Source organism: Cylas formicarius, unplaced genomic scaffold (assembly GCF_029955315.1).
Source record: "Cylas formicarius isolate icCylForm1 unplaced genomic scaffold, icCylForm1.1 PGA_scaffold_5__7_contigs__length_24384050, whole genome shotgun sequence".
Classification (NCBI taxonomy): Eukaryota; Metazoa; Arthropoda; class Insecta; order Coleoptera; family Brentidae; genus Cylas; species Cylas formicarius.
The window spans coordinates 6,641,038-6,666,079 of record NW_026844341.1 but is presented as its reverse complement, the minus strand read 5'-3'; the positions used below and the strand labels follow the sequence as shown (position 1 = coordinate 6,666,079).

The following is a 25,042-nucleotide window of genomic DNA, read 5'->3' as shown; positions in this document are numbered from 1 at the left end:
CAACAGCGTTGCAGTGGTGTCCTGTCATTAAGCTGTGTGTTCCGTGCTTGCCACTTCTTGTTCTTGTAGAGTAAACACAAAAGTATTTCTTTTGAAGTTGTCCTCCAATTTTTTGTCCGAAAATATGAATTTAAATGACTCGAGTCGCGTACTTATAATTTAGTGTCCGTTATCAGCTAAAACTAAAATCCACTGCCATGGCTAGTGATTTGATAAGACAAAAGGATAAGCTAGGCTCCCCGTCGACAGGAAGTGACGACGGCAATGAACCCAATGAGCCAGTAGGAGCGCAGACTAAAGAGCCCGAGGAACCGGATTTAGGTGACTCTGCCCATTATGCCCCATCAGAAACTTTGTGGTACCATGGCAGGTTGGATAGGTACCAAGCCGAAGAACGCTTGTGGAATTGCAACAAGCTCGGGGCGTATCTTGTAAGGGAGAGTGACCGAAAGCCTGGATCATATGTGCTCTCTTATCTGGGGCGAACAGGGATGAATCACTTTCGGTAAGGGAAATTCTCATAAATACTAAAATAAATGTTTTTATTTTTTTAGAATAACCGCAGTTTGCGGCGATTTTTACATAGGAGGTAGACAGTTTGTATCACTGAATGATCTAGTAGGTTATTACACACAGTGCAGTGATTTGTTGAAAAGGGAGCGGTTGGTACATCCTGTAGCCCCTCCAGAACCTGTAAATGACAAAAAGGTAAGTTAATGAAATATTTTAAAGTTAATTAAGAGTTCAAGGTCTATCAGTCAAGTTAAGTAATTTTTAATTGGGGAAAATTGGGTATTTAAGAACAATTAATATTATTTACACTGTTAACTTCCTTTATTAAATTTTGTTAAGGATCACCTAAAAAAAATCTAATAAAACTAACTAGCCTAATAATAATAATAATAATATTTTGAGTTTTGAAACCTAAGTGAGATATTTAAATGACTTCACTCAGGTATTATAAGTGTATTCAGTAGTCATAGCAGAAACCTCTGTATAGTGTTGATAATTTTTTTGATTTAATAAAAATTGTGTGCATTATTTCAAAAAGTTAGCCACTCCATTAATTATTGGCTCAGGTTTTTTGTTTCTGTCGGGAGATAAGCTCCTAAGACATGCCCGGGTCAACATATAGCGGATCTATTTTTTTAAATTTAATAAAAATAGTTGTGAAATCAGATCAAATCAATATTAAAGTATGTTGGTGATTTTCAATTAGAGGTTGAGATGAGTACTTTGTGTCAAATTTTTAAATTCCATTTTTCAAAAACCATGAAAAAGTTTGGCAGAGTATAGTTATCCACTTGCATCTTGATTAATTCTGGTGTTGATCAGAGGGTGGTGGCAATATTGCCTTACACGAAAATGCCGGATACAGACGAGCTCACCTTCAAAAAGGGCGACATATTTTTCGTACACAATGACATGGACAACGGTTGGTTGTGGGTGACTGCCCATCGCACCGGAGAACAGGGTATTTTCTCAGTAGATGCAGTTAGAGCAATTCATTTTATTATTTTATCTATACAGGAATGATATTCCAAGAATTGGTGGAGGATCTGGACGACAGCATCGATCCTAACACGGTGTTTCCATGGTTCCATCCCAACTGCACAAAAAACGAGGCGGTCGATTTGTTGGTTAAAGGTAAAGCTTTGGTGTTTTATTTTTGAACGTCTTATGAAATTTCACCCTTATGTCACTTTAAAGACCTCCTTTTAATTTAGAAATAATGTTAGGAACTTAACATGTTCCTCAATTTTACCACACCCAATAGGATTGAAAAAGAGATTTAGGCCTCAAACAGCAGTAGTCATTGCCAAACTTCCCTATCCAACAATTTACTAATCTGGTGCAAAAATTTTGCCCTCAAGTCATTGACTCAAATATGTAAGAACCATATAAATGACTTTTTTGGTATGATGAAATTGTATATTGTCAATGCTTTGAATACAAAATGCACTTCATTTGTGGGATAACTGAAAATTCTAGAAAAAAAGTTGAGTAGGGAACGCGCTCTTAAAATGTTTTCACTGGGACTAGAAATTTTCTTTAAAAAAATGTGGATTGCGCCTGCGTAAGTTTTATTATTACCGTCGCGAGTAATGTGGCGATTGTGCATTAAGATTTCTTGTTCATTAGCTGGACCTGGTAGTTTTCTGGTTCGCCCCAGCGATAACTCTCCTGGCGATTACTCGCTCTTTTTCCACATCAATAATCAAATCCAACGGTTCCGGATCGAGAAAAAGGGTGTACGATACCTGATGGGCGGCCGCATATTCGAATGCCTGGATGCGGTCATCAACCGTTACAGAAAGGAGCAGATCGTCGAGGGCTACACCCTCCAGCACCCTGTGAGGACCCGTTCGGATCGCCAGTCGTTTGAATTCTAAGTAAATTGTTTTTTGCAGCTGGTGGTGGACGGCAGCAAACAGCTCGACTGGGTTCCCGAAAACCAAAAGGCTAAGTCGGACGCGGAGAAGATTTACGCTACGCTACGGGAATGTCGTGACCAGGCGGGCTTGAAAAAAATGAGGGGCATCAAGGTAACGCGATCTCGTGCCCGGTAGTTCATTTGTACCGATGACCGATCAGTCAAAATTAACCATTTCTTGCAGCACCAAGGGTACCTGCATCGCAAATCCGACAAAACGGTGAAAAAATGGAAGCTACTCTATTTCGTCCTGTTGGTCGAGGGCACCGACACCCACCTGTACTTTTACGAGAACCCCAAACGCACCAAACCGAAGGGGTTGATCGATTTGTCCTGCGCCTACCTTTACCAGGTGAGACTAGGCGAGAACTAGTGTTTGGCAAACTTTGATTTTTATTAAAAAAATCATTGATTTTTTTTATAATTTCGTAAGAATATGTATTTCCCGTTTTGTTTTTGTAGCAATTACAAAATATTTTAAAGCTACTATGAACAATATAGTACAATATACACACTAAGTATACGTCAGAACATACTTTTTGCAAGAAAATTTCTGTCGCGACCTGTTTTTTTGTCGATCTATAAATTGTCCTTGTCGAATATGTCTCGCGTATTTAGGTGGTGGTTGTCAAAGAAGTGGAATTAGGTAAAAACATTTAAATGGCTGGAAGAAAGGAAGAAAAGAAAATATATAGCAGTTTTTCATTAAAACAAGACATCCAAATAAATCTGCGTGTAAACCTATTTGTAAAATCTGCAAGGAAGAAATTCAAGGGATAGTTCAACAACTTAATGCACACCATGATGTTTGTGGTAATAAGGAAGGTAAATAACATTTTGTTTTATAATTACTTATTTCATTTTTATTTAACTTTCTATTCACAAAAACGTGTTCAGAAGAAATAAGGCATTTCTTAATTTAAAAATGTCATGTCTTTTTTATCTTTTCTTGCCAAAATTTGAATTCACGCATATTTTATTAATGTTATTGTTTATAATTTTTAGATACCTATTTTTATTTTTTGAGATACATAAAAAAGAGTATGTTTTCTTTATCTTATTTCTATATCTTAGGAAAGAATGTACATGGTGGGCACTTTAATAGGGGCCTGTACCTTTTCTCAGGAACTAATGATTTAAAAAAAAAGTTTATACAAAAGTTTTATATAAATGAATACTGCAAGTTGAAATTTCAGTCATTGCAGATTGTTAGAAGGAAGTCTTCTAAATATGTGTTTAAAATTTGATGAAGTCGTCATTACAGTCAGGCGTGGAACACCATATTTACTAGGAACATAATTTTGCATAAAAAAAATATGTAATCCCAATTTCTGTCTAAACTACACAAAATTCGAATAAGTATTTTCTATTAAAGTTACCTTTATTTTTATTAAGTATGTAGGGCCTTCCATTTAAAATTTTAAAATTAATGTGGGTCCAGCACTTATCGGTCACCATGTATTTAAAAAAAAATAATAATTTTAAAATCTAATTTAAACCATAAAACTTTTGTATAAACTTTTTTTTTAAATCAGTAGTTCCTGAGAAAAGGTACAGGTCCCTAATAAAGTGCCCACTCTGTACTCGATTTTCAATGTATTAAAAAAATGTTAACGCTATAAATTTAATAAAATCCAATAAACGCTTTACTAATTTTTTAAAGGAAAATTGGGTGTGTATTTGCCTTATCGTTTATTAACAATGGTACAAACTTATAAATTATGTTTTTATTTTCTTGTCGCTTGACAATTCTGTAGACCTACATCGTCTGCCTCGATTTCCACGACACTCACGATAGTCAAACAAAGTCCAAACAAAGAAAAAAAAAACAGAAAATCAACCTAATTCGTGTAGTTTTGTAATACAAACATCAACAGCTAAAAAAGAAAAGATTGACAAACGATGCATTGAAAACTCGGAAGTTAAAGTAAAAAAGCTTATTAAGACCTGGTTATACGCTGCCATCAAGAAATACGTTAACAAGCCTTTTAGATGACATCTGTGAGGAGGAAAAGGCAAAATGTTTTTCTTCTCTGTCAGGACAATGTGTGAATATGTCCATTGAAGGGTGGTAAAACGTCCACGATGAGCCAGTTATATGTGCAACAATAACAACTGAAAATGGACGAGCCCTTTTTTACGAAACAATTGATACTTCGGGAAAACCTCATACTTCACAATATTTTATGCAGCAAATATGGGAGAGAGAAAGATTTTGGAGGAAAAGACAGACTCAAAAGTTATAACTTATGGCTGCTCACCACATATTTTGAATTTACTGTAGTTTACATGTAGTCCTAATTGTAAAACATCTTCGCGATAACCATCTAGCTAGAATGGCGTTATGTATATATATATATATATATATATATATATATATATATATATATATATATATATATATATATATATATATATATATATATATATATATATATATATATATATATATATATATATATATATATATATATATATATATATATATATATATATATATATATATATATATATATATATATATATATATAATTAAAAATCTGGGAAGGAAACAAAAACCAAATTTGTTGCACCATTTACCAGAGGATGTCAAATATTGGGCTAAAACATGTAGCACAAGAATATTTAAGCATTTTAAACTAACCAATCAGTTGCTCTTGATATTTTGCAAAGAAAAACGCCACTATTATCAGATTTTAACTAGTTTTTGAACGATATTGGCATTAAAGATAGCTACTTAAAAACCCACTTTCTTGGAATGACAGTAGGTTTTTCTTATTCGTTCCAAACAGATTCTAGTCAAAATCGGCTTTTCCGACAAATATCTATCTAATACCGCTTCAAAACTGCAGATATCATTTTAAACTATTATTTTTTGATTCAAACAGTTACTTTTTTATGTCAATATCGTTCAAATACTAGTCAAAATCGACATTTTCGGCCTAAAACCTTAATAAACCAGCAGATATCGACGTAAAACCGCCATTTCTGAGTCAAATGATTGCCGATTTGGATTAGATTCTCGAAATCAAGAGGGAAAACCAATTATTTATTCCAGAACTAGGGGTTTAAATTCATTTCTGCATTTTTAAGGTAGATTTCGGTACAATAACAGGCTAAAACAGATTCTGACTGGAGTATAATCGAAATCGGCAACTATTTGTCCCAGAAAGGACATGTTTACATCGATATCTACTGATTTATTAACGTTTTCGTTAGAATGCAAAATAGAAAAAAATCACACCGGACTTTTGCCATTAGTAATAAACTTGAATACCCGCAGTTGCCCATTAAAAAAATATGTTTTCGTATAAAATAGTAATAAACGTAAATGGAATACAGTGGTGGGACATCACAAAATGATTAGCCAGAAATTGCGAAATAGCTACCAATAATAAAACAGTTCCTGTCTGCAGCTGCTTCCTCAGCATCAGACAGATATAAGGAACAGGATGGGGATAGAAAAAGGGGGGAAATTACTATATTCTATATTCAAATTATAGAACGAAAATGCAGAAGCATAAAATGTATATTATTATGTTATGTGTCTTATTTTTTTAAAGATTTGTGTTTTACTTTATATTTATGATGTTTTTATTATGTGCTTTTTGTGTTGCTCTCAACTAAAAAGATTTAAAAAAATTGGAGTTGGAAAAAAAATCAAGTGATTTAAATGATGATTTTAATCGTGACTTAAATAACTTGATTAAAATCAGTCCAACCCTGGCGAAAACCCAATAACGCCGATTTCTAACCTCATCGGACCGCCCCTGCAGGTGCACGACAGTTTATGGGAGCGCTCGAACTGCATCCAGATCGTGGAACGCGCCCTGCCTTGTCTAGCGACGGCCACCCACTTGGCCGCCCGCTCCCCCGAAGACTGCCAGGATTGGGTCAACGCGCTCAAGCCGTTATGCGTGCCCCAATTGAGCCGCGCCACCGCCAAGGTGCCCCGTTTGAGGGAGCTCCGATGTCTCACCCTCCACCTTCTCGACGCCCACAGATTACCTTACAAGTTGGTACCGCTGCCTTACGTCACCGTGCAGTTCAATAATCAGGTGCGCATCGCCCGCACCAGAGCTAAGAGTGGACCGGACCCCGTGTGGGACGAAGAGTTTGTCTTCGAGTAAGTCCGCCGAAAAGGTGTACTGGCGATCCATTTTTTAACATTTCTGAAAAAAAAAGTTAAAAAAGTTAAATATTAAAGTCTGTTCCTAGATATAAGAAAGTGACTGATAGGAATTAAGGAAAGACCCGGGCAAGCTGTAAGAATGAAATATGGCCGAACAGGTCCGTACTTTGCTTAGAATTTAATTATTTGGGGTTTTGTTAGGAAAGATACTAAACAATATTTATTTATTTATGTATGTATTTATGTTTAAATCTAAAATAAAATTACAAGTTATTCTTATTACCTACTTAAGATACTTAAAATTATTCACATAATATATCAGTATCATTATCACTAATTATTATTTGTTCTATATTATTTGCAATATGGATATATGATTGTTCTAGTTTTTCTATATGTTTAACAAAATTTGCCCAACTTGAGTCACATGAGGAAGGGGTTTTAGTCAACTAGCTACTGTGATAACTTGCATTGTTCATTACAATTACGCTATTACGAGGAATGTTTGGAACTAGTTTGTATAAATCAGCGGTGATGTCTTCATGGTAATCCAGAGAGGAATCTTTAATATTTTTCGCAGACAGAGAAAGTCCATTTGGAATCCAACCATCTTTAGAACCAGTATACAAAATAGTTATTCTTTTACCTCTTTTTGATGGCGCGTTTGTTTTACACTTATCAATTGAGTCAACCCAACCCTTTTCCAGGGTATCATAAGTGTCGAACTAGGTTTCATCCAAGTAAATAATTGGACTTTGTTGTTCTCTGTAACTCCTAATTTTTTTAAGATAAAAGACCATTAAAACTTGCCTTTTTTTTTAAATCTAAAACCCATGTGTTGAATACACTTCCAAAAGGTAGTAGTTCTGAGATACACTAGACTCGCACATATTTTGCATAATTCGCACACGATTCAACACACGCTGTATTACACACGAAATAAGAATGATCACTAATAAACTTAAAGTAAGTAGTATACCAAACCAAAGAATATTAAACACAGGTAGGTATAAAATTATTTTCTATTACAGACCACAATTTTACCTGAATTTAAATTCCGAAACTTTAGGTAATAACCTTGTCGCATTGTATGGTAATGACCACCCTTGGATAATCCCATTCGAAAACAATTGGTCACTTTCTTATATCTATGAACAGACCATACCTACTTATTTTTATGCAAGGTATATTAAAGTTATTTTTTACATTAAGGCCAGAATTAGCCATAATTAACTCAACACACATCCAAAGTGACATTTAAGCGCACTTATACATTACACATATACATTACACATACATACATACATACATACATACATTACACATATACAAAGAATCAAAACTTTGGAGAAAAAAAACTAAGCAGTGTTTTATGTACTTTTACTAGGTGAGGGCAATTGACCGCTTCTTAATTGACCGGTATATCATTTTTTAACTGAATATCTGAATCCGATACTTAGCGATTCAGGGAATCCCCATTTTTAAAAAGAATTTTAAGGGAAGATATAGAAAGTACTTTAGACAACGTCAAGATCAATGAATTAGCGGAAATTATATGGCAACATCATAATTTGAGAATATTTAAATAATCTAAATCCCAAATTGGGAATGAGGCACAATATAGCCAGCCAATAACCCAGTTCGTACTCTTCCAGAAACTTTTCTGTGGGGATATTTCAAAAACAAAATTTAAATTGAAAAACATAACTTTAGCACACCTTGTCTATAATTAGGTATCTAAAATTAATTGTACCGGCTATCCCATGTTGGGCACTTTTATGAGGTATCTCAGTAGTTATTGTTAAAGATAGAAAGTTGCGGTTTACGCGACACTGTGGTACTTTTTTGTGAAATTCAACATGCCGGCAACAAAATTTTTGAGGTACAGGGTGAAATCCAAAAGTATTGATTTTGGAACCACCCTCGTATCTCCGTTGCCTTTTAAGTTATCGCTTTAACCGTTTATTTGTTATGCAACAAACATATATTTTTTTAAATGGACCACCCTTATTATTATTTTTTACATTAATTGGAAATCATTTAAGCTTTTCAGAAGTATAACGTTGTTTTGAAAATTAAGCTCACAATTTAATTTGCATTAGAGGAGACAAAAGGTCAGTTCCTCTTCATTCTCTAGATATGAAAATTAAAACTTGGCAGAATACAAGGAGAATCAATAACACCATTTCTCACACAAAGGACAAAAGTTAAAGCCAGAATTTTTCTACAGTCCTCGAGAGTAGCCAGCCTATTTGTAATAATTTTTAACTTATTATAGTCCATTATTACATTAATTAATACGAAATATAACCCAATAAAAAGAAATCTAAAATTGAACGTTCCGGAGATCATGGAGGCCATCTTACAGATCCATTTGTACCTATCCATTTTTGAGGAAAGTTTTCATCTAAAAATGTTCTTCAAAGTCCAGAGTTATGACTTTTGGTGCACCATCTTGTTGAAGGTATATTATATCATTATAATATACTAAGCGAGTATTTTCGAGTAATTCTGGAATCACTTCCTCAAGAATGTCTAGGTACCTACGTGCTGTAAAACTCCTTCATAAATTCGGTAGGCTATTCATTGTCCCAAAATAAAACACGATACCAAAACCCCAGAGAGTCCTTGTCGGGCCCTTTCAAAAATTAAATGGTGGTGTTCTGTCTACCAGTTCCTCGTGTTATGGCGCTTAAAACTTCCCGAACTTGTAAAGTAACATTCGTCGGACCATATTACAAGGCTCCAAAAGGAATCGTTGAATCGTATTTGTTGCCAGTTGCAAAACTGCATCCGACGCTCGGCATCTCGAGGATGCAAATGTTGGACACTCTTGCATGCATCGATATTGGTACTCCTACTGTTTGTTCTTTGTGTTTGCAAGATGATGATGGCGTTGCTTCTATGTAACCTAATACCTTTGTTTCTATTTGCTCCCTGTTCTCCTTCAAATAATTTTTAGGACTTGGTTGATTAAGGGATGCGTGCCTAACTAGATTCAGACAAGCAAATGTATCTGGAGACGGTTGTAGTCTCTCTGGATATCTAATATAAACAAAACATATTTCTATAATATAAAAATTATACTGACTATATGCCTTTAAAAACCTTATCTGTGGTAATATGTGGAAATTGCCAAAGCTTCTTGGGCAATTTCATTGCATTGTATAAAACATACCAACATACCATATTTTTTAAAATTTTCATGCACTGGGAATAAAAATATAATTAAAAACTGACAGCCTCGTAATTTTTTGGCACATTTGCTTTTTTGTTTTTAGTAGGTGAGTCATAGCCAACTATCTACTTAATATTATAATAGCATAATATTTATAAGACATTATTATTTTAAAAAAATATATTTTCATCCTGTTTTTTCGAAACTAAGTAATAATAATAAGTTAGGTGTCTTATTTTTAGTCGATTTAATTGATTTACTATGACCTACTGCTACTGCTATAAATAAAAAATAAAAGAATTTTAAATGATTTCCAATTAATGTAAAAGATTATGTGTTCCATTTAAAAATATATATGTTTGCTTAATAACGCTACTGGATTATACGGAAGAAATCCTATATGAACGTTTTTTAAACTCTTCAGTAACTCATAAGACAACGGAGAAACGAGTCCCAAAATCGATAGTTTAATTTCACAAAAAAGTAGCACAGTGTCGCGTAAACCGCGACTCTCTATCTTTAAAAATAACTGAGATGCCCCCTAAAAGTGTGCAAAATGGGATACCCTGTACACATTAAACCTTATAACTTTTGTATGAAACTTTGTTTTCGAAAATGTAAAATAAAATAGTTATGGAAGGTTAACATTTATGATAATAATAATCTTTATCCATTTAGAAGACAATTTCATCGTGAGAACTATAACTATAATTATAATATGCAGTCAACTGTGAGCGGCTGAGACTAAAAATACAATATCATTGCAGAAGTCATTAAATAATTTCATCAACTGAGAGAACACGTTTAATCAAAAAATTGGTTCTTTTAGTTGCTAGGTGAAATACAGGTGACGCCCTTATAGTCTTTGAGGGAACATGGAAGTTTAGCTGGCTCAGCAACTCAGGGCAATCCACTAATGAATTGCAAAGTTTATATAAAAACTGAAATGAAAGGTACTTCCTACGATTCAACAGTGAGGTAACCTTAAACATTAGTAATAAGTCACTTTGTGGCAGTCCCCTAGCCGGGTAGAAACCATTTTTATGCAGTGAAGAAATTTCAGAAACTTTCTCTGTTCATTTTCAATTTGAGTATGTTGCCGCCTTGCAAAATCTTTAGAGTTTCTCACTATGAATCCCAGCATTTTGAGTGCACTTCCACAGACTTTATCGGCATGATTCTTTGTCAAACATTACACCCATTAGTTTGAAATTGTCACATTTTCTTAATAATACGCGATCCAGATGGTAATTAAAAGTTATAGTATTAGTTTTGTTTGAAAATGATATTGCGACACATTTATCTGTATTTAGGGGTAGGTTATTAGAAGCACACCAAGAACCAATAAGCTCCAAATCATTCTGCAGAGACACACAGTCGACCACACTATCAATTATTCTATACAATTTCACATCATCAGCAAAGAGCAAAATTTGACTATCAATATCAGCTACTATATCATTAATGAAAAGCAAGAATATCAGTGGCGCTAAATTGCTACCCTGGGGAACGCCGCTACTAGCCATGAACTTAAGCGATGAGTGACCGCGGAGCTACTGTACTGTATTCTGTTATGCAAATATGACTTTATGAATGCTGCAAAGTCATCACAAAATCCAAACATCCTTAGTTTAGAGAGCAGTACAGTGTGGTCCACCCGGTCAAAGGCTTTTAAATAGTCTGTGTATAGCACATCCACCCGCCTCCTGTCTTACAAAACCTTAGCAGTGAATTCTGTAAAGCAAGCCAAATTACTGATGGTGCGATGTTATCGATGCAGGCCTGTAGCATAACGAAAAACAAGGAACTTTACCAGGACCACAAGATACTTTGTTCTTAACTTGTACTAATGCTCTTAATATATTAATAATCAGTTAAGTGAACAATGGTAATAAATGCATTAGAACATCCATTCAACTGAGGGATCTGTGGTTGAGTATTGTAAACCCCCACAAAAACTTAGCAAACTCATTAACGATCTCTTCAGGGCTGTAAGTGAAAATCTCTGGCAATTCCATATTTGAGCGCTTACATCTAATAAACGACGAGAAAGAAGTCGGATTCTCTGTGACTGCATTTTCGGCCTTAAAGATGTAGTTTCTGTATGCGACATCAATCATTCGTTTAATGTCCGCACATATTGTTTTCTATTGGATTAAAACTGTCTCTGATTTGTTGTATTTGTGTTTTTTGAATAACCTATGCTTTCGCTTAATTGCCTTGATTATTTCGGATATGAACCATACCGGAAATGATCTTTTGTGGATAATAGGTAAAGGGAAGTAGTCGTTAAAAATAGTATACAATGTTTGGTAAAACTTGTCAGACCTCATTAACATTTTTATTACTTAGTAAATTTGACCATTCAAGTATGAAGTATGTGGTTGTAGAGTTTGTGGAAATCTGCTCCCCTGAAATTGTATTTGCGTTGTTGTAAATTGGTTTGAAGGCTTTTATTTTGACCACAATGAGTGGCAAGAACTCTTTTGTGACTGTACACTCGATATTGGACACAACTAATTCATGTAGTCTGTTGTGGCTGTTTAAACTGCTGTTAAGTTGATAAAAGCTAAGGAAATTCATAAAACCATTAATTAATTCTACCTTTGTACGTCACGTGTCTCACTTTCGTGGTTTGCATTTGTAGCGACGTGCCGTGCGACGTGGTCTCCATTTCGCTGACCGTTTTCAATAAAGGCAAGCGCGGCAAAGACACTGAAGTAGCCGAGCTCCACCTCGAACTGTCCGGGTTAGGCAACGGCGAAGAACGGGAGGAGTGGTACTCCCTTTCCGGCCTCACGCCCATGGGCGAATGGGGCTCGTTAAGACTGAGGACGAGGTAATTAATAATGATGGTCTATTTTCGACCAATATATGTCATTTTTCCAACCTGTCCCCAAGAAATAAAAGGGGATGTCGTTACATGATATAATAGGAGTTTGGGAAAACATTCGTAGGAAATCAATGAAAATATTCGGGCTTTGTAAAATGTGCGCTTTTCATGATAAAAACCCCGTATGAAATATATGGGAATATGGATATTAACCCGAATTTAATTAATATTAGTCACATTTTAAAAAATGGCCGATTTACATTAAGTTTCTGAAATATTGGCTATTAAAGTTTAAAAAAAAAAGCGTTTAATTATTAAGCAAGCGAAGTAGAGATGATTTTGTGTTAAAAAATTATCGCTATCGAGAGTCGAATTGCACACAAAAAGTATAATTTTTCGAAGATTTGTTGGGTATTACTAAAACTTTGAAGAAGAAAAACTTAAAAGTATTGGTTTCCATAAATTCTAGATGTATTCGTTTTTCGTTTCTGATCGAATTTGTATAACCAGCAAGATGTCGGGGGCCTCTGGACACAATTTTTTTCTAAAAAAGGACAAAATCTAGTAATTGTAGACAATTACTATATCTTATTCATTTTTATAAAGAACAGTATAATTTTTTTAAGACGAATCTAAATATCGATATCTTGCGGGGTAAAAAAATGAAAATAAAGAAGTGCATTACCTATCTGGAATGATTTTGTGGTTATTTTCATTGATTTGTTGTGACTTTATAAACTTTTGCAAGATGCCGCGAAGATTAGCAATCACAGCTAATAGTTTTGAATATCTTTTTATATTTTTTCAATTGGAAAAAGAACAAGCTAAAAATCCTAACGCAGATTGATAATGTAATAGGGAACTTGAATATATTTTTTATTTCTTTAATACATTTGTTTATATATAGAAATAACGCATACCAAATATCAAAACTCAAAACTCAATATTTAAGTTGCAATTAATAATACAAATTGTGACACCTGGCTATTCCTTTTAAACGATACCAAACGAGCGGTAATGATCGTCATACCGCTGCTTTTCGATCGATACGGCGTCATGTTATAGCGTTATTCTCAAATTATTGGCCGCGAATTATATTATTTACGTTTATTTTTGGCTCGTGTAAAGTGTTTGTATTTAGTGTGCTTTATATGATCACAGTGAAAGCAACTTGCATCTATCCTATTGCAGTCTCCGTAGGAATGGCTTCCAGATCTGTATAAAATAAAGTTTAAGTTATCAATGCCAATATACTTTAAAATCATTATTTCGTTTTTTTTTTTGTTGAATAATTTACATTTTATTTGATGTACCATTTGAATTTAAGAAACTAGAAAACTTTAAGCTGATTATAATATTAAATTGATTTAAAACTAATTGCTAAATTATCTATGAATATAACTTTTTAGCTTATAACACCGCGAACCTCAACAAAAGCAAAACTTTGTATGTAAAATATCACAATAAACACATCTACTAAAGGTAAATTATTAGATGGACCTTTTAAAAAATCGGCTTCGGACATGTTCAAAACTTTCTTTTTGATACTAAACACAAAATAACAAAAGCAAGCCACTGGATCGAGACTAAAATTAAAATTAAAACCACTAAGACGAACGTTTTGTCGTTGTTTAATGGCTTCTCTATTATTCTACCGTCCGGCTGGCGGGTAATCTAACGAGCGAATTGTCGTCACAACCGGTCATACCCAATAACAGCGCCTCTCAAAGAAGATTTAAATTGTACAATTTTTAATTGCTGATATTAGAACTACATAGAACTACACTTTTTTTGTAAACTGTGGTTCTTTTAATATAATAATAGTATAAACTTACTTTTATAAGCAATATTTTTCAAATTAAAATTTTGTTCAAGGTTCTTTTGAACGAGCTTCAAATACAACACAATTTAGCCACACAACAATCATAAATATCACTTTATACGTTTAGGTAATAAAATATTTGAAACCAGCGTGACATAATTCCAACTATAGTATCCAACGAAAATTCGAATAAATTATACTTTTTTCACTGTACCTCGTATACAAACTAACAGGTTCTTGATAGCAACAATAAGTTATTGCATATTTGCTATACTTTATGTCATTTCTCTCTTTTACACATTTTTAAAACTAATATCTGAGAAGCTAGACAAAGAAACTTAATATAAATTGTACATTTTATACTAAAACTGAATTAAATTTGGGTTAAGTTCATTTTCTCATGTATTTCATGCGGGATTCTTTGAATAACAAACGGCTCCGTTAAACCCGCCCCATCCACAGATACCTGCATGACCTGGTGATGCCCGGCGAGGAGTACAGCCCGCTGCAGCAACTGCTGCTCGAGCCGGGCTTGGCATCCGTCAAAACACTGGCGGAAATCTGTCACCTGGACCGCGCCCCTCTCGCAACTGCGCTACTGCGCGTCTTCCGTTCGGAGGGCAGAGAGACGGAGCTGCTGCGCGAGCTCAACTGCGCGGAGGTGGCACGCGAGACTGAGACCGGTACTCTGTTCCGCGCCGCCTCCCTCGCCACCACCCTCATGGACCTCTACATGAGGGCGGAGTGCGGCGGTTTCCTGCAGGCAGCCGTTCTCGAGACGGTCCTGCGCCTGCTAGAGAGCAAGCAGTCCGCAGAACTCAATCCGGCCAAGATGGAGTCGCTGGACGATGCGTGCGCCAACGCGGAGTTTTTGTTACAGGTAGGCGGGTTACATTTAGCCAGAAGCTACCATTATTAGCAACAGAATATAAATTAAGGTGTCTGATTGGCTGTTGCTCATTGCTGGGACGATTTGCCTTGTTAAACGCGAGTAGATTAGTTTGTTCTTCTTCTTTTCTTTCAGTATCATTTCCCATATGGTACGCTATCACCTGTTTATAGTAGTAAAACCTCTCCTGATGAGGGTGATGAGGGTGAGGGCATTCTTCCTTTTAACGTCCTCGTCGCTTTGCCTCTGGATCTTCTTCCCAGTGGTATATTCTTCTTTGCTATTTTTGACAATCTGTCGTCATTCATTCTGTTCACGTTATTCCAGAATTTTCTTTTTATTCTAACCCATTATGTCACATCTCGGAATACACATTGTTCTTTAAGGTCTTCATTTCTCACTCTGTCATATAGAGGTTTTCCTAACATGGATCTTACTGTTTTCATTATTAATGGAGCTTTTATATATCTTTGCTTTCCTCTCCATGTTTAGATATTTGTTCCTCCATATAATATCTTTTAGGCATCCAGAAGTGACGAGAAACTCTCATCATTTGTTCTTGTACTTTCCTTTTCAAATTACCAACAATTATTAAATCCGCACTCACATACGTAAATTGATTGATCTGTTCGATAATTTTCGTATTAATTTCTAATTTACGTTTTACCAGGTCTTGTATTTGGTCTTATTGATGTTTACTATCATGGTTAATCTGGAATGAAAAGGAGAAGTAGTTGTTGTAGATTGTCTTCTGGATCAGTGATAAGCACTTCTATTTCCTGCTGCTTTACCTGATTTCTTGATTTAGCTCCTTAGTATGTTCCTCAGAGGTTTATCAAAAAACAGATGCATTTCAGTTTATGAAGTTAGTTACGAAACCAACGCTTTGATTGTGTTTTAATAACTTTTGAAACAAAATAAAGGAGGACGTTACAAACTTGCATGGAAAATTGAAATCTAAACAGAAAATAACATATGCAATAGAAGGACGAGTTTAATGAAAGAGACCAATAATAATAAATATAATAATAATTATACTTCATTATAATAATAGAGATGGGGAGATAATTAAGATATTCATTATCCTAAGGTCAAGTAAACAAAAACTGATATAGAAGAAAAAAATAGCTAGCAGCTTTCTTTCTTCTATTTCAATCACATGTTTGAAACACTTTATGCCTTCTTGCAAGATGGTTTCAACGTCTCTCGTCTTTAAACTGGTATTATGCCGCGCTACAACCTTTTTTACTTATTCCCATAGCAATTCTATGGGTCTTAATTCCAAGTGATATGGCGGAAGATAAAGTACCGTTATATTTTATTTTATATTATATTTCGTACGAATTTCCATTCCCATTTCCAACAAACTCAGAAACAGCCATTTATAAGAACGAACTTTGTCGACAACCGCCGGAAAATAACTATAATTCTAATTTTAAACACTAAGTCTTGTCCGCCTACCTGTCACTCTCGGGACTCTTGACAATACCTACAATGTTACGCCAACAATGATCTCGCATTAAGAAACAGAGCATAGTATAATGATAATTAAATCGCACAGAAATTGATAGATATTTGATAAACTAAACCAAAACCATCCAAAACCCGAGTTATCCATCCAATGAATACATTTGTCCTTAGAATTAATATCACCCCATAGAACCGTTTTTTCTTCGGATAGACTTACTAGTTTGTAGCGAAAATTTGTTAGCAGTATGATGTTAATTTGTTAAGTAAATAAGAGTCACCGACAAGAAAAACAAAACAGAAATGTAAGTCTCAGGAAAGGTGACGCAAAAATGTGCATGTAGTCGAAACATACCGCTGATTTGCAGTGTCAACGTAAATTGTACCAACGATTAGCAAAAGATGGCGCCAAAATGCGTGTATACACAAAACATAGCGCCGATTAACAATGTCAAGGCACCTGCAATTAGCAATCATTAATCAGAGCCATTTATTTATAGCCTATTGCTAATCAATAGTAAATGCTGCCGGGAACGTAGTTTTAAGTTTTTCAAATTCTATGTATAGGTGCTGGACCAGGTGACGTTGTCGATTTTCACGTCCCCTGACGCTTGTCCGAGGTCGCTGCGCTACATCTGCGGCTGCCTCCAGAGGGCGGCCGCAGGAAAATGGCCGGACGAGCGGCTGGTGCGTACCCGGGTGGTGTCGGGTTTCATATTCCTCAGGCTGTTGTGCCCTGCCCTGCTCAATCCCCGCCAATTCGGGTTGGTCAGCGAACAGCCGAGTCCGGCAGCCACCCGCAGCCTCGTCATGGTGGCCAAGTGCCTCCAGAATTTGGCCAATTTGGTCGAGTTCGGAGGTAAGGAGCCCTATATGGAAGTGGTCAACCCATTCATACTGAAGAACAAGGAGCGGATGGTGGTGTTCCTCGACCAGCTGTCCATGGTCAACGACCCAGGCGATCCGCGTATAGTATCGAAACCGGACACCGCCAAAGAGTTGGCAACATTGCACCATATATGCGTCGCCCACCTCCCCGAGCTTCAAGCGGTAGCCAAGGTAATTTGAGTTTTTCGGGTAGTTTATGCTGAGTTCTACCAAAGGTCACGACATTTTCAAACCTGTCGCCATAAATTGTTTCTTGAATTTTTTTTTGTTGTAGCACTCAGGGTGGAAATTATTGCAGTGGCGTTGTGTGGGCAACTTTTAAACAATGCACTAAGAATTACTCATTTGATATTTTCGTAAACTCGAGATCTCGCTAACGGTTGTTTTTACGCGATCGCCATTGGTATAGAACCATTCAGCTGAAAAAAAAATAGTTTTTTGTCTGTTCGTTCTCTGTTTTATGGCTGTTTAATACTCTACGAGACACATAATAAATCAGTAAAAAATGGCTGCGATCGCATATCCGCGGCGGTTTTTTTGCCATTTTGGCTGTTAGAACAACGCTATGACACGAATTAAGTGTTCGAAATTTGAAGCTATCGACTTGAAATTTGGCACATTGAAATTGGGGTGACTGGAAAAAAAATCCGCGGGATACAATGCTATTAAATTTTATTGTTGACAATATTCAAAAAAGTACTGGGCGTGCCCGTTATTTGCAAAAAAAACTGAAAATTGAGTTCCCCATTTAATGAAAATCGACCATAACTTAAACCCGATATTTCAGTTATCTTTTCTATTTAAAGTTTTTTAAATTTGGTGGAATTGTTGTTAAATTCCACCCCCATAAGTAACCTGCAAATTCTGGGTACAATCCGTTTTTTTAATTAATTTTTTTTTGGTTTTTATTCCCAGTCCCAGAAATTTTTTTTATTGAAATTCATTGACCCAATTGGAAAAATTGGTGTACCGGGAACAGTAGTAGATCCGGCGCTATGAGTATTTCAAGGGCAAAAATCTCCAAGTTTCTGAGAACTGCCTTTTTTGGCGATGAATTATTAACGGTAAATGAAAAAAAGGGGAGCTCTTTGCTTTCGTATTTACCATTTTTTTATAATCGTATAATTTTGAATAAACTATACCGTCACGCATATCCGTCCCAGGTAAATTCGTCGATCAAAACGCTGGTGACCGTGACGGAAATGTTGGCCAAACACAAGCAGAAGTACTTGGAGATGATAAGATAGTTGATGTTGGGCCAGAAAAAGCTCGAACTGGCGTCGAAAAAGTTCCAGCAGTGAGCGGAGAGCTGCGATCGATAACGATATTTTTGTACGTCACGGACATCGACTTATTCGTAAGGAAGGCTAGACCCATTTAATCCCCTCCCCCACCTTCCTGCCCCCGCACTACTACTCTAAGTCGCGTGGTTTTTCTGTCATCATAGTGCCATATATATATTCAATCTACCACGGGGACACTTTCTGATCGGAATCTATCGGGAAAACGACACCAAAAAAAACCTACATATATCGACTGTAATGAACCATTCTAAGTCAGTTTTTTTTTATTATTAGTCAATGCGCTCGGGAGTTTTTGGACTGGTTATTTTAGTTAGGTTAGGTTTAGTTAGAAGTTGGTTAGTTATCCCTCCTTTTTTCGCGAGCTTCCCATTTTTTTCTGATCAAAAATTTGCAGATTGTGACCAGGGATTTATAAGCGACAAAAAAGTACCAAATTTGTGTTCTACCTTTAAGATCATAGGACAAAATGGTTTATGAGAAAAAAACTTTTTAAGCGTCCAAACACTCCCTAGTATGTTTCGTTTTTTGTATAAACTGCTACGTATTTATTTGATTGTTAGTACGTCATATTATATATTAGACTGTGTAATAGGTGAGGTGTATTTGTACTCATTATTATTCGCATTGAATGTAAACTTTTCTACCGTTTCGGTTCGTTTTTTAATAAAAGCCCTTTTTATATATCCTATTGGAACCATGACGAAACTTTTTTGTTTTACTTGGAAGCGTTTGCCTTTTTAGCTATGCGCAGTTTTTTAATTACGACAATCAAAAAAACTTTTCAAGCTTCTTTTAAAATCAGAATGTTTGTTCTGACCGTGATCGTATCATTCTCCAACGAATCTATATATAAGATGTTCCAACGCGACAGGGAACTACGCAAAAATCGGTAATTTTTAGTTGTTCAAACATTTTTTGACGCATCCAAGGTTTGTACGAAATTGAAAAACAAAATTAATCTACTGGAAATTACCTTCCTAAAACGGTTATCGTTGAAGAAGGTAATTTCGATACTAGTCAGTAGGAACTGCTTGAAGGGAATGGAATTTTCGTCCCAAGTTTTCTTTTATATTTTCCATAAAAATCTATTATAATGTTGGTGTCACTTACGTCCATTTATGTTCTTTTTTCGTTGCATTTGATGGACTGAGAAAATTTGATGTTTGAAATTGTATTATCATTGCACTTACACTTTCCACCATTTTCTCTCCAGACGGCGACCTCCACGCACTTAATTCGTTTTCCCAAAAGATTTGACGAGATCTAGGCATATTTTGAGAAAATACTGTAAAATTGCTACATCTAAACTGAATCCTGTCGAATTGCCGAACTGTCTGCAGCCATGTTAGTTGCTTAAGAACGATATTTCAAATGATCGTATATGCGCCTGTTAATTAAATGGATATTTTTTCATCGTGACTTCAAAAATTCCTGTAGAGCGCGATTCCTTATTAAAAAAAAGTGTATATATACACGTTTCGAAAATTTTCATTAATTTATTAATTTTATTTATGACGTCTCCTCTCCAGCCCACCACTGCTTTTTTTGTAACTTTAGTGTTTGCTGTTTGATTAAGCATCTAAAAATACAACTTCTTTGCCTCTTGCAAAAAAACAAGAACAGTTTTATGACATGTCACATGACAAAATCGTTTGGGACAGGTGCAAAATTCACGCATGTGCTTAAAACTAGTTCTACCGATTCGAAAACTACACTCGAACCAAAACATCAGGTTCAAACAAATCTATTTTTTTCTTATCCATCCATTGAAACACCGCTACATCTCACATTGTATAGGCTAGCCCGTTTTTCTTAGGACGCTACCTTATCTCAGGAACTATAGGGAATGGAGCCAAAAGTTAAATACAAACCTTTAATTTATTATAATGTTGTATATACAGGATGTTTTAATTTTTCGTGGGCTAGTATCAACTTTCTTATTATAAATGGAACGCCTGGTATATTCGTTTTTTAATTCTATAAAAATTTCTAGACATTTTTTGTGTAATATCCTATACCTTAGTATAACCGTTTCTGGCATTTTTAATTTTTTATGCGAAAATTGACGTTTGCGAGGCTTAACATATTTGCCCAATTCTTCATTCGGAAGCATTTTTTGTTTCACTTGAGTAAATTTTGCTGTAGACGAAGGACTCGAACAACGAAGTTCATAATAAATTTCGATATTTAATAATACAGGGAACGCGAAAAATACGATTAAAAATGAAATTAAAAAAATTGCCATAAAAAATTGTTTTTTAAATGGAAACCATCCGTTTTTATAATCCTGTCATATTTAGCATAAAAAATTAAAACAATTTTATATAAAGTTGTATTTTACATTTTTACTTTTTGAAATATTACCTTTTAAACATTTGTCACAAATAATATGCGGTTGCCATATAAATTTGATTAGTGTAAGGTGGCTATGACAGCTTTAAACAAAATAAGTGCTAGGATGCTGCTTGCGTATTATGTTTACCACAGACGAAAAGATTGATGTTAGAAAGTTACATACCCTGGCCCTTAGAGATTATATTAGAAAATTTCCATTAAGAATGCGCCCAAAAAAAAAAAGATCTTCGAGAGGATTTACGAACACTTTAAAATATATGGAACTTTGAAGAAAGAAAAAGATAGACGTTGTCATATTTTGAATGATGAAGAGCAACTTAATATTTTGTTGTATTTTGCAGAGACCCCTGGAGATTTAACCCGAATCTTTTAGAAATGCCATTATGTATTTAAAGACCCTTTATACTGCTTGTATATTATTATATATTAATTTTTTATTGATCGTTCATTACCAAAAAATATCACCAACGTTATCGCTTATCCTTGGTTTTATTTTGTGAAAATGATGCATACATCTTTGGAACTATGAAATAGCAATTCATAGTGGCAGCACTTGTTTTGTTTAAACGCCGTCATAGCCAGCTTACACCAACTGAACTTATATGGAAACAGCATATTATTTGTGATAGACAAAGGAAATATTTCAAAAAGTAATATTGGGCATATACAACCTTATATAAAATTGCCTTAATTTTTAATGCTAAATTATAACAAGATTATTAAAAGTGCGTGGTTTCCATTAAAAAAAGTTTTTTGGCATTTTTTTTTAATTTTATTTTTAATCTTATTTTTCGCGTACCATGTATCGAAATTTCTTATGAAATCCGTTATTCCAGTCCTTCGTCGACAACAAAATTTACTCAAGTGAAACCATAAATGCTTTTGAATGAAAAAATTGGCAGATATTTTGCAAACATCATTTTTCGCATAAAAAATTAAAAATGTCAAAAACCGTTAGACCTAGGTTTAGGACATTATACGCAATGTCGTATAGAATTCAAAAATGAACTAATATCCAGGTTTTAAAATAAGTTGAGACTCGCCCACGAGAAATGAAACACCCTGTATATACTGTATATTAAAATAAATTAAAGCTTTGTAATACCCCAATTAACTTTTGTATTTAACTTTTGGCTCCATCCCGTATAGTTTCTGAGATAAGGTGGTGGCCCACCCTATGGCTCACCTACCTACATTGCACAAGCCGTGTTGATCGAAAAGGTATTGGCAGCACTGCATAAACGACTTTACGAAACCCATGATATCATCGTAAACAAAAAAAAAATGAGTTCCTTAGATTTCCTAAAAGGGTAATAATTGCTTTTAAAACGATACGTTTTGTTTCGTGTCGCGATAGCCAATTGTGAAGCAAATGACGGATAGAAACACGACGCTACTTTTTGTTATTTACAATTGTGAGTGTTCAAAGCAATAATTTTGCACAACGATCGATGTTCGAGCAGGATGAGTCATTTCTCGAGGCGTTTCCACCGTGAATTCCAATCGTAAAAGGTAGGAACAATTGCCCGGGCGTTATGATAAAATTGTTTTAAAAACCGGCGTATCAAAATTATATTATTTGGATAAAACTGTCATAGCACTCTAGTCCTGTCGTTGTATTCCCAGTTGGTGTCTTTGGGCGCGTTGTTAGGGTGGATGTTGTTGTAGTAATATCCGTTCTTTGCGGTCGTTTTCGCACTGTTTAGTTTCCGCTTGCGTAACTCCAGGTAGGTGACGACGGCGACGCCCAAAACGCTCAGAAGGCATATCAAAGCAATCAAAATTATTCTGGCCAGCGTCTCTTCCACGAACAAGTGCACTAGCACGCCTAATATCACAATGAGGACTATGAGGATCACCGTCGCTATGACGACCCAAAGGCTCCTGCGATCTAAAATTATACCGGGCCTCGATGGCTTTAAAATAGACACGCGCATTGCTGCGACTTACCAATTACGGTTTTCGTTTTGGTTGCCATGTTGTTCTCGATTTATCGGCAAGAAACGAACAGACGCACCTATACATATTTCGCTCTAATTTAGTTGTTTACACTGATAAACCCTATCAGATGATAACTGCCGAGCGCGACTGACTCACGAGATGCTTAAGAATGCGTTCCGTTGTATTTCCATCAGTTTTTCAAGCTAGCTTTGTAATTTATTCGAAAACAAGAAAACGCCACTTGAATAATTTTTTCCCAATTGCCGCGTAGGACGTCGTCATCGCCGATTTCGTTCAGAGCAGTAATGATTTGGAATTTTATTGTACATCGACAATATATACAGTACGCGCATGCAAAATATTCCTTAATTATTTCTCAGTCTCAGTAAAGGTCAAGAACAAGACTTTGACAAGATTCTGGAAATAATCTGCAATTATGAATTGGTGTTTAGGAGCGTACGAAAAGTCGTTAATTTTATTATAGAAAATTAGTAAAATAGATAATTTAAAAATTCGCTTAAAAGCCGTATTTCGTATCAACTTTTGGTTCTTGAACGGCCCAGTTGTACTGTCAAATAGGCTGAAATCATTTAATTAAGAAGAAGCACCAGTACCTAACCTTACCACTTTTGAATTTGCGAGGGGTAGTTTCTCTTCTATCATAAGGTCTATGGTATAAAACAGCCGAACGGGTCTACCTGGACAGGATGGCGTTGTTAGAACCAATACTAAGAACTTGCAAGGCAGAACGGTACATCGATAATTTTCGCGAGTTTGGCATCGAGCCTTATGTTTTTAAAATTCTCGGTCACGAAGACTTGTCGGCGATCGGAATCGAGGACGAGAACCTTCGCACCGATATTTTAAATCATTTCGCAAATTTGCAAATTCCCACCGAGTAAGTACCGGGAGTTAACAGCAAGTGTTTCGTCGCTCACAATCGATTTTCAGAAAAAAGCAGGAAATTAAAATTGATTTGGAATATACCCTGATCGTATTGCATTTAATGTCGGTTCACCTTAACAAGCATTTCGAAATCCTTTCGAATATATTAAAACAAGACGAGGTTGACTTGTGTCACATCAGAAATGGAGGTGCGGTTCGCTGTTTAGAATCGTCTCTGCATTCCTTAGAAGCCAAAATTTTAGCACTAGAATCGAAGGTTTGCTTGTTTCACTGTAAATTACAAGAACTACAACCAATTGTGTTACAGATGCTGACACCGTATGACAACACGATCAGCAAAATGCGTAAAACATTCCTGGTAGTGTCAACATTTGGAATTACTATGTTGGTTCTTTTTGGTTGTGTAAAGTTTTTGCGATGATAACGCTTACATAATTTAATTATTAATAATTGTACGAAAAACGAATAAACATTTCTTTTGTTGATTTAAAACTATGCTCACCAAAAACATCGTGCTGACAATTATGATAAAAAATTTTCACTACAGGAAACGCAAGGTCATAATTTGTGGTTAGGTTTTAATGTACCTAAAGAAATTTCGCTTCCTGTCATTTCGCATTGGGATATGGATGAGTGACTAAGCAGTTTAGAAGTGTTTTTAAATTGATAAAAGTATAAGCAATCATAACCAATTTTATATGAAAATAAAGTTGTAGTAAATTTAAACTAACGTTGCAATTTCTATTGAATTTAAAGTGTATAGGGAGGTATAATTGGTATAATGATTTGTTCCATACAACCATGGAACAGATATAAAACAATAAACATTTTTTCAATGTTATAAATACATGTTTAAGATAAGTAGACCCTTCTGGGGCTCAATTTCCAAATTT

General features: G+C 35.2%; 3 protein-coding genes across 3 annotated transcripts; 2 read left to right on the top strand and 1 right to left on the bottom strand.

Annotated features, from left to right (window-relative positions):
• The first annotated feature begins 5 nt into the window (after nucleotides 1-5).
• On the top strand, nucleotides 6-24,141 carry LOC132701664 (ras GTPase-activating protein 1). Its single transcript, XM_060669754.1, has 13 exons — nucleotides 6-505; nucleotides 555-708; nucleotides 1,336-1,474; nucleotides 1,531-1,647; nucleotides 2,143-2,354; nucleotides 2,412-2,546; nucleotides 2,619-2,786; nucleotides 6,211-6,560; nucleotides 12,392-12,583; nucleotides 14,862-15,279; nucleotides 17,323-17,814; nucleotides 18,807-22,814; nucleotides 24,060-24,141. The coding sequence occupies exons 1-12, from the start codon at nucleotides 198-200 to the stop codon at nucleotides 18,888-18,890; spliced, it is 2,769 nt and encodes a 922-aa protein (XP_060525737.1). The 5' UTR covers nucleotides 6-197; the 3' UTR covers nucleotides 18,891-22,814; nucleotides 24,060-24,141.
• On the bottom strand, nucleotides 22,813-23,513 carry LOC132701667 (uncharacterized). The gene is made up of 2 exons (XM_060669761.1): nucleotides 23,253-23,513; nucleotides 22,813-23,193 (listed from the first exon to the last, which is right to left on the bottom strand). The coding sequence occupies exons 1-2, from the start codon at nucleotides 23,278-23,280 to the stop codon at nucleotides 22,895-22,897; spliced, it is 327 nt and encodes a 108-aa protein (XP_060525744.1). The 5' UTR covers nucleotides 23,281-23,513; the 3' UTR covers nucleotides 22,813-22,894.
• On the top strand, nucleotides 23,802-24,886 carry LOC132701666 (uncharacterized). The gene is made up of 3 exons (XM_060669760.1): nucleotides 23,802-24,141; nucleotides 24,195-24,405; nucleotides 24,457-24,886. The coding sequence occupies exons 1-3, from the start codon at nucleotides 23,951-23,953 to the stop codon at nucleotides 24,568-24,570; spliced, it is 516 nt and encodes a 171-aa protein (XP_060525743.1). The 5' UTR covers nucleotides 23,802-23,950; the 3' UTR covers nucleotides 24,571-24,886.
• The last annotated feature ends 156 nt before the right edge of the window (nucleotides 24,887-25,042 follow it).

Excerpts from the sequence above, each read along its gene's own strand:
- LOC132701664 (XM_060669754.1), top strand. The coding sequence starts at position 198 with ATGGCTAGTGATTTGATAAGACAAAAGGATAAGCTAGGCTCCCCGTCG. Across the intron at positions 709-1,335 it reads AACCTGTAAATGACAAAAAG|AGGGTGGTGGCAATATTGCC; the intron begins GTAAGTTAATGA and ends GGTGTTGATCAG. Across the intron at positions 2,787-6,210 it reads CCTGCGCCTACCTTTACCAG|GTGCACGACAGTTTATGGGA; the intron begins GTGAGACTAGGC and ends CCGCCCCTGCAG.
- LOC132701667 (XM_060669761.1), bottom strand. The coding sequence starts at position 23,280 with ATGGCAACCAAAACGAAAACCGTAATTG. Across the intron at positions 23,194-23,252 it reads CAAAACGAAAACCGTAATTG|ATCGCAGGAGCCTTTGGGTC; the intron begins GTAAGTCGCAGC and ends GTATAATTTTAG.
- LOC132701666 (XM_060669760.1), top strand. The coding sequence starts at position 23,951 with ATGGCGTTGTTAGAACCAATACTAAGAACTTGCAAGGCAGAACGGTAC. Across the intron at positions 24,142-24,194 it reads AATTTGCAAATTCCCACCGA|AAAAAAGCAGGAAATTAAAA; the intron begins GTAAGTACCGGG and ends ATCGATTTTCAG. Across the intron at positions 24,406-24,456 it reads TTTTAGCACTAGAATCGAAG|ATGCTGACACCGTATGACAA; the intron begins GTTTGCTTGTTT and ends ATTGTGTTACAG.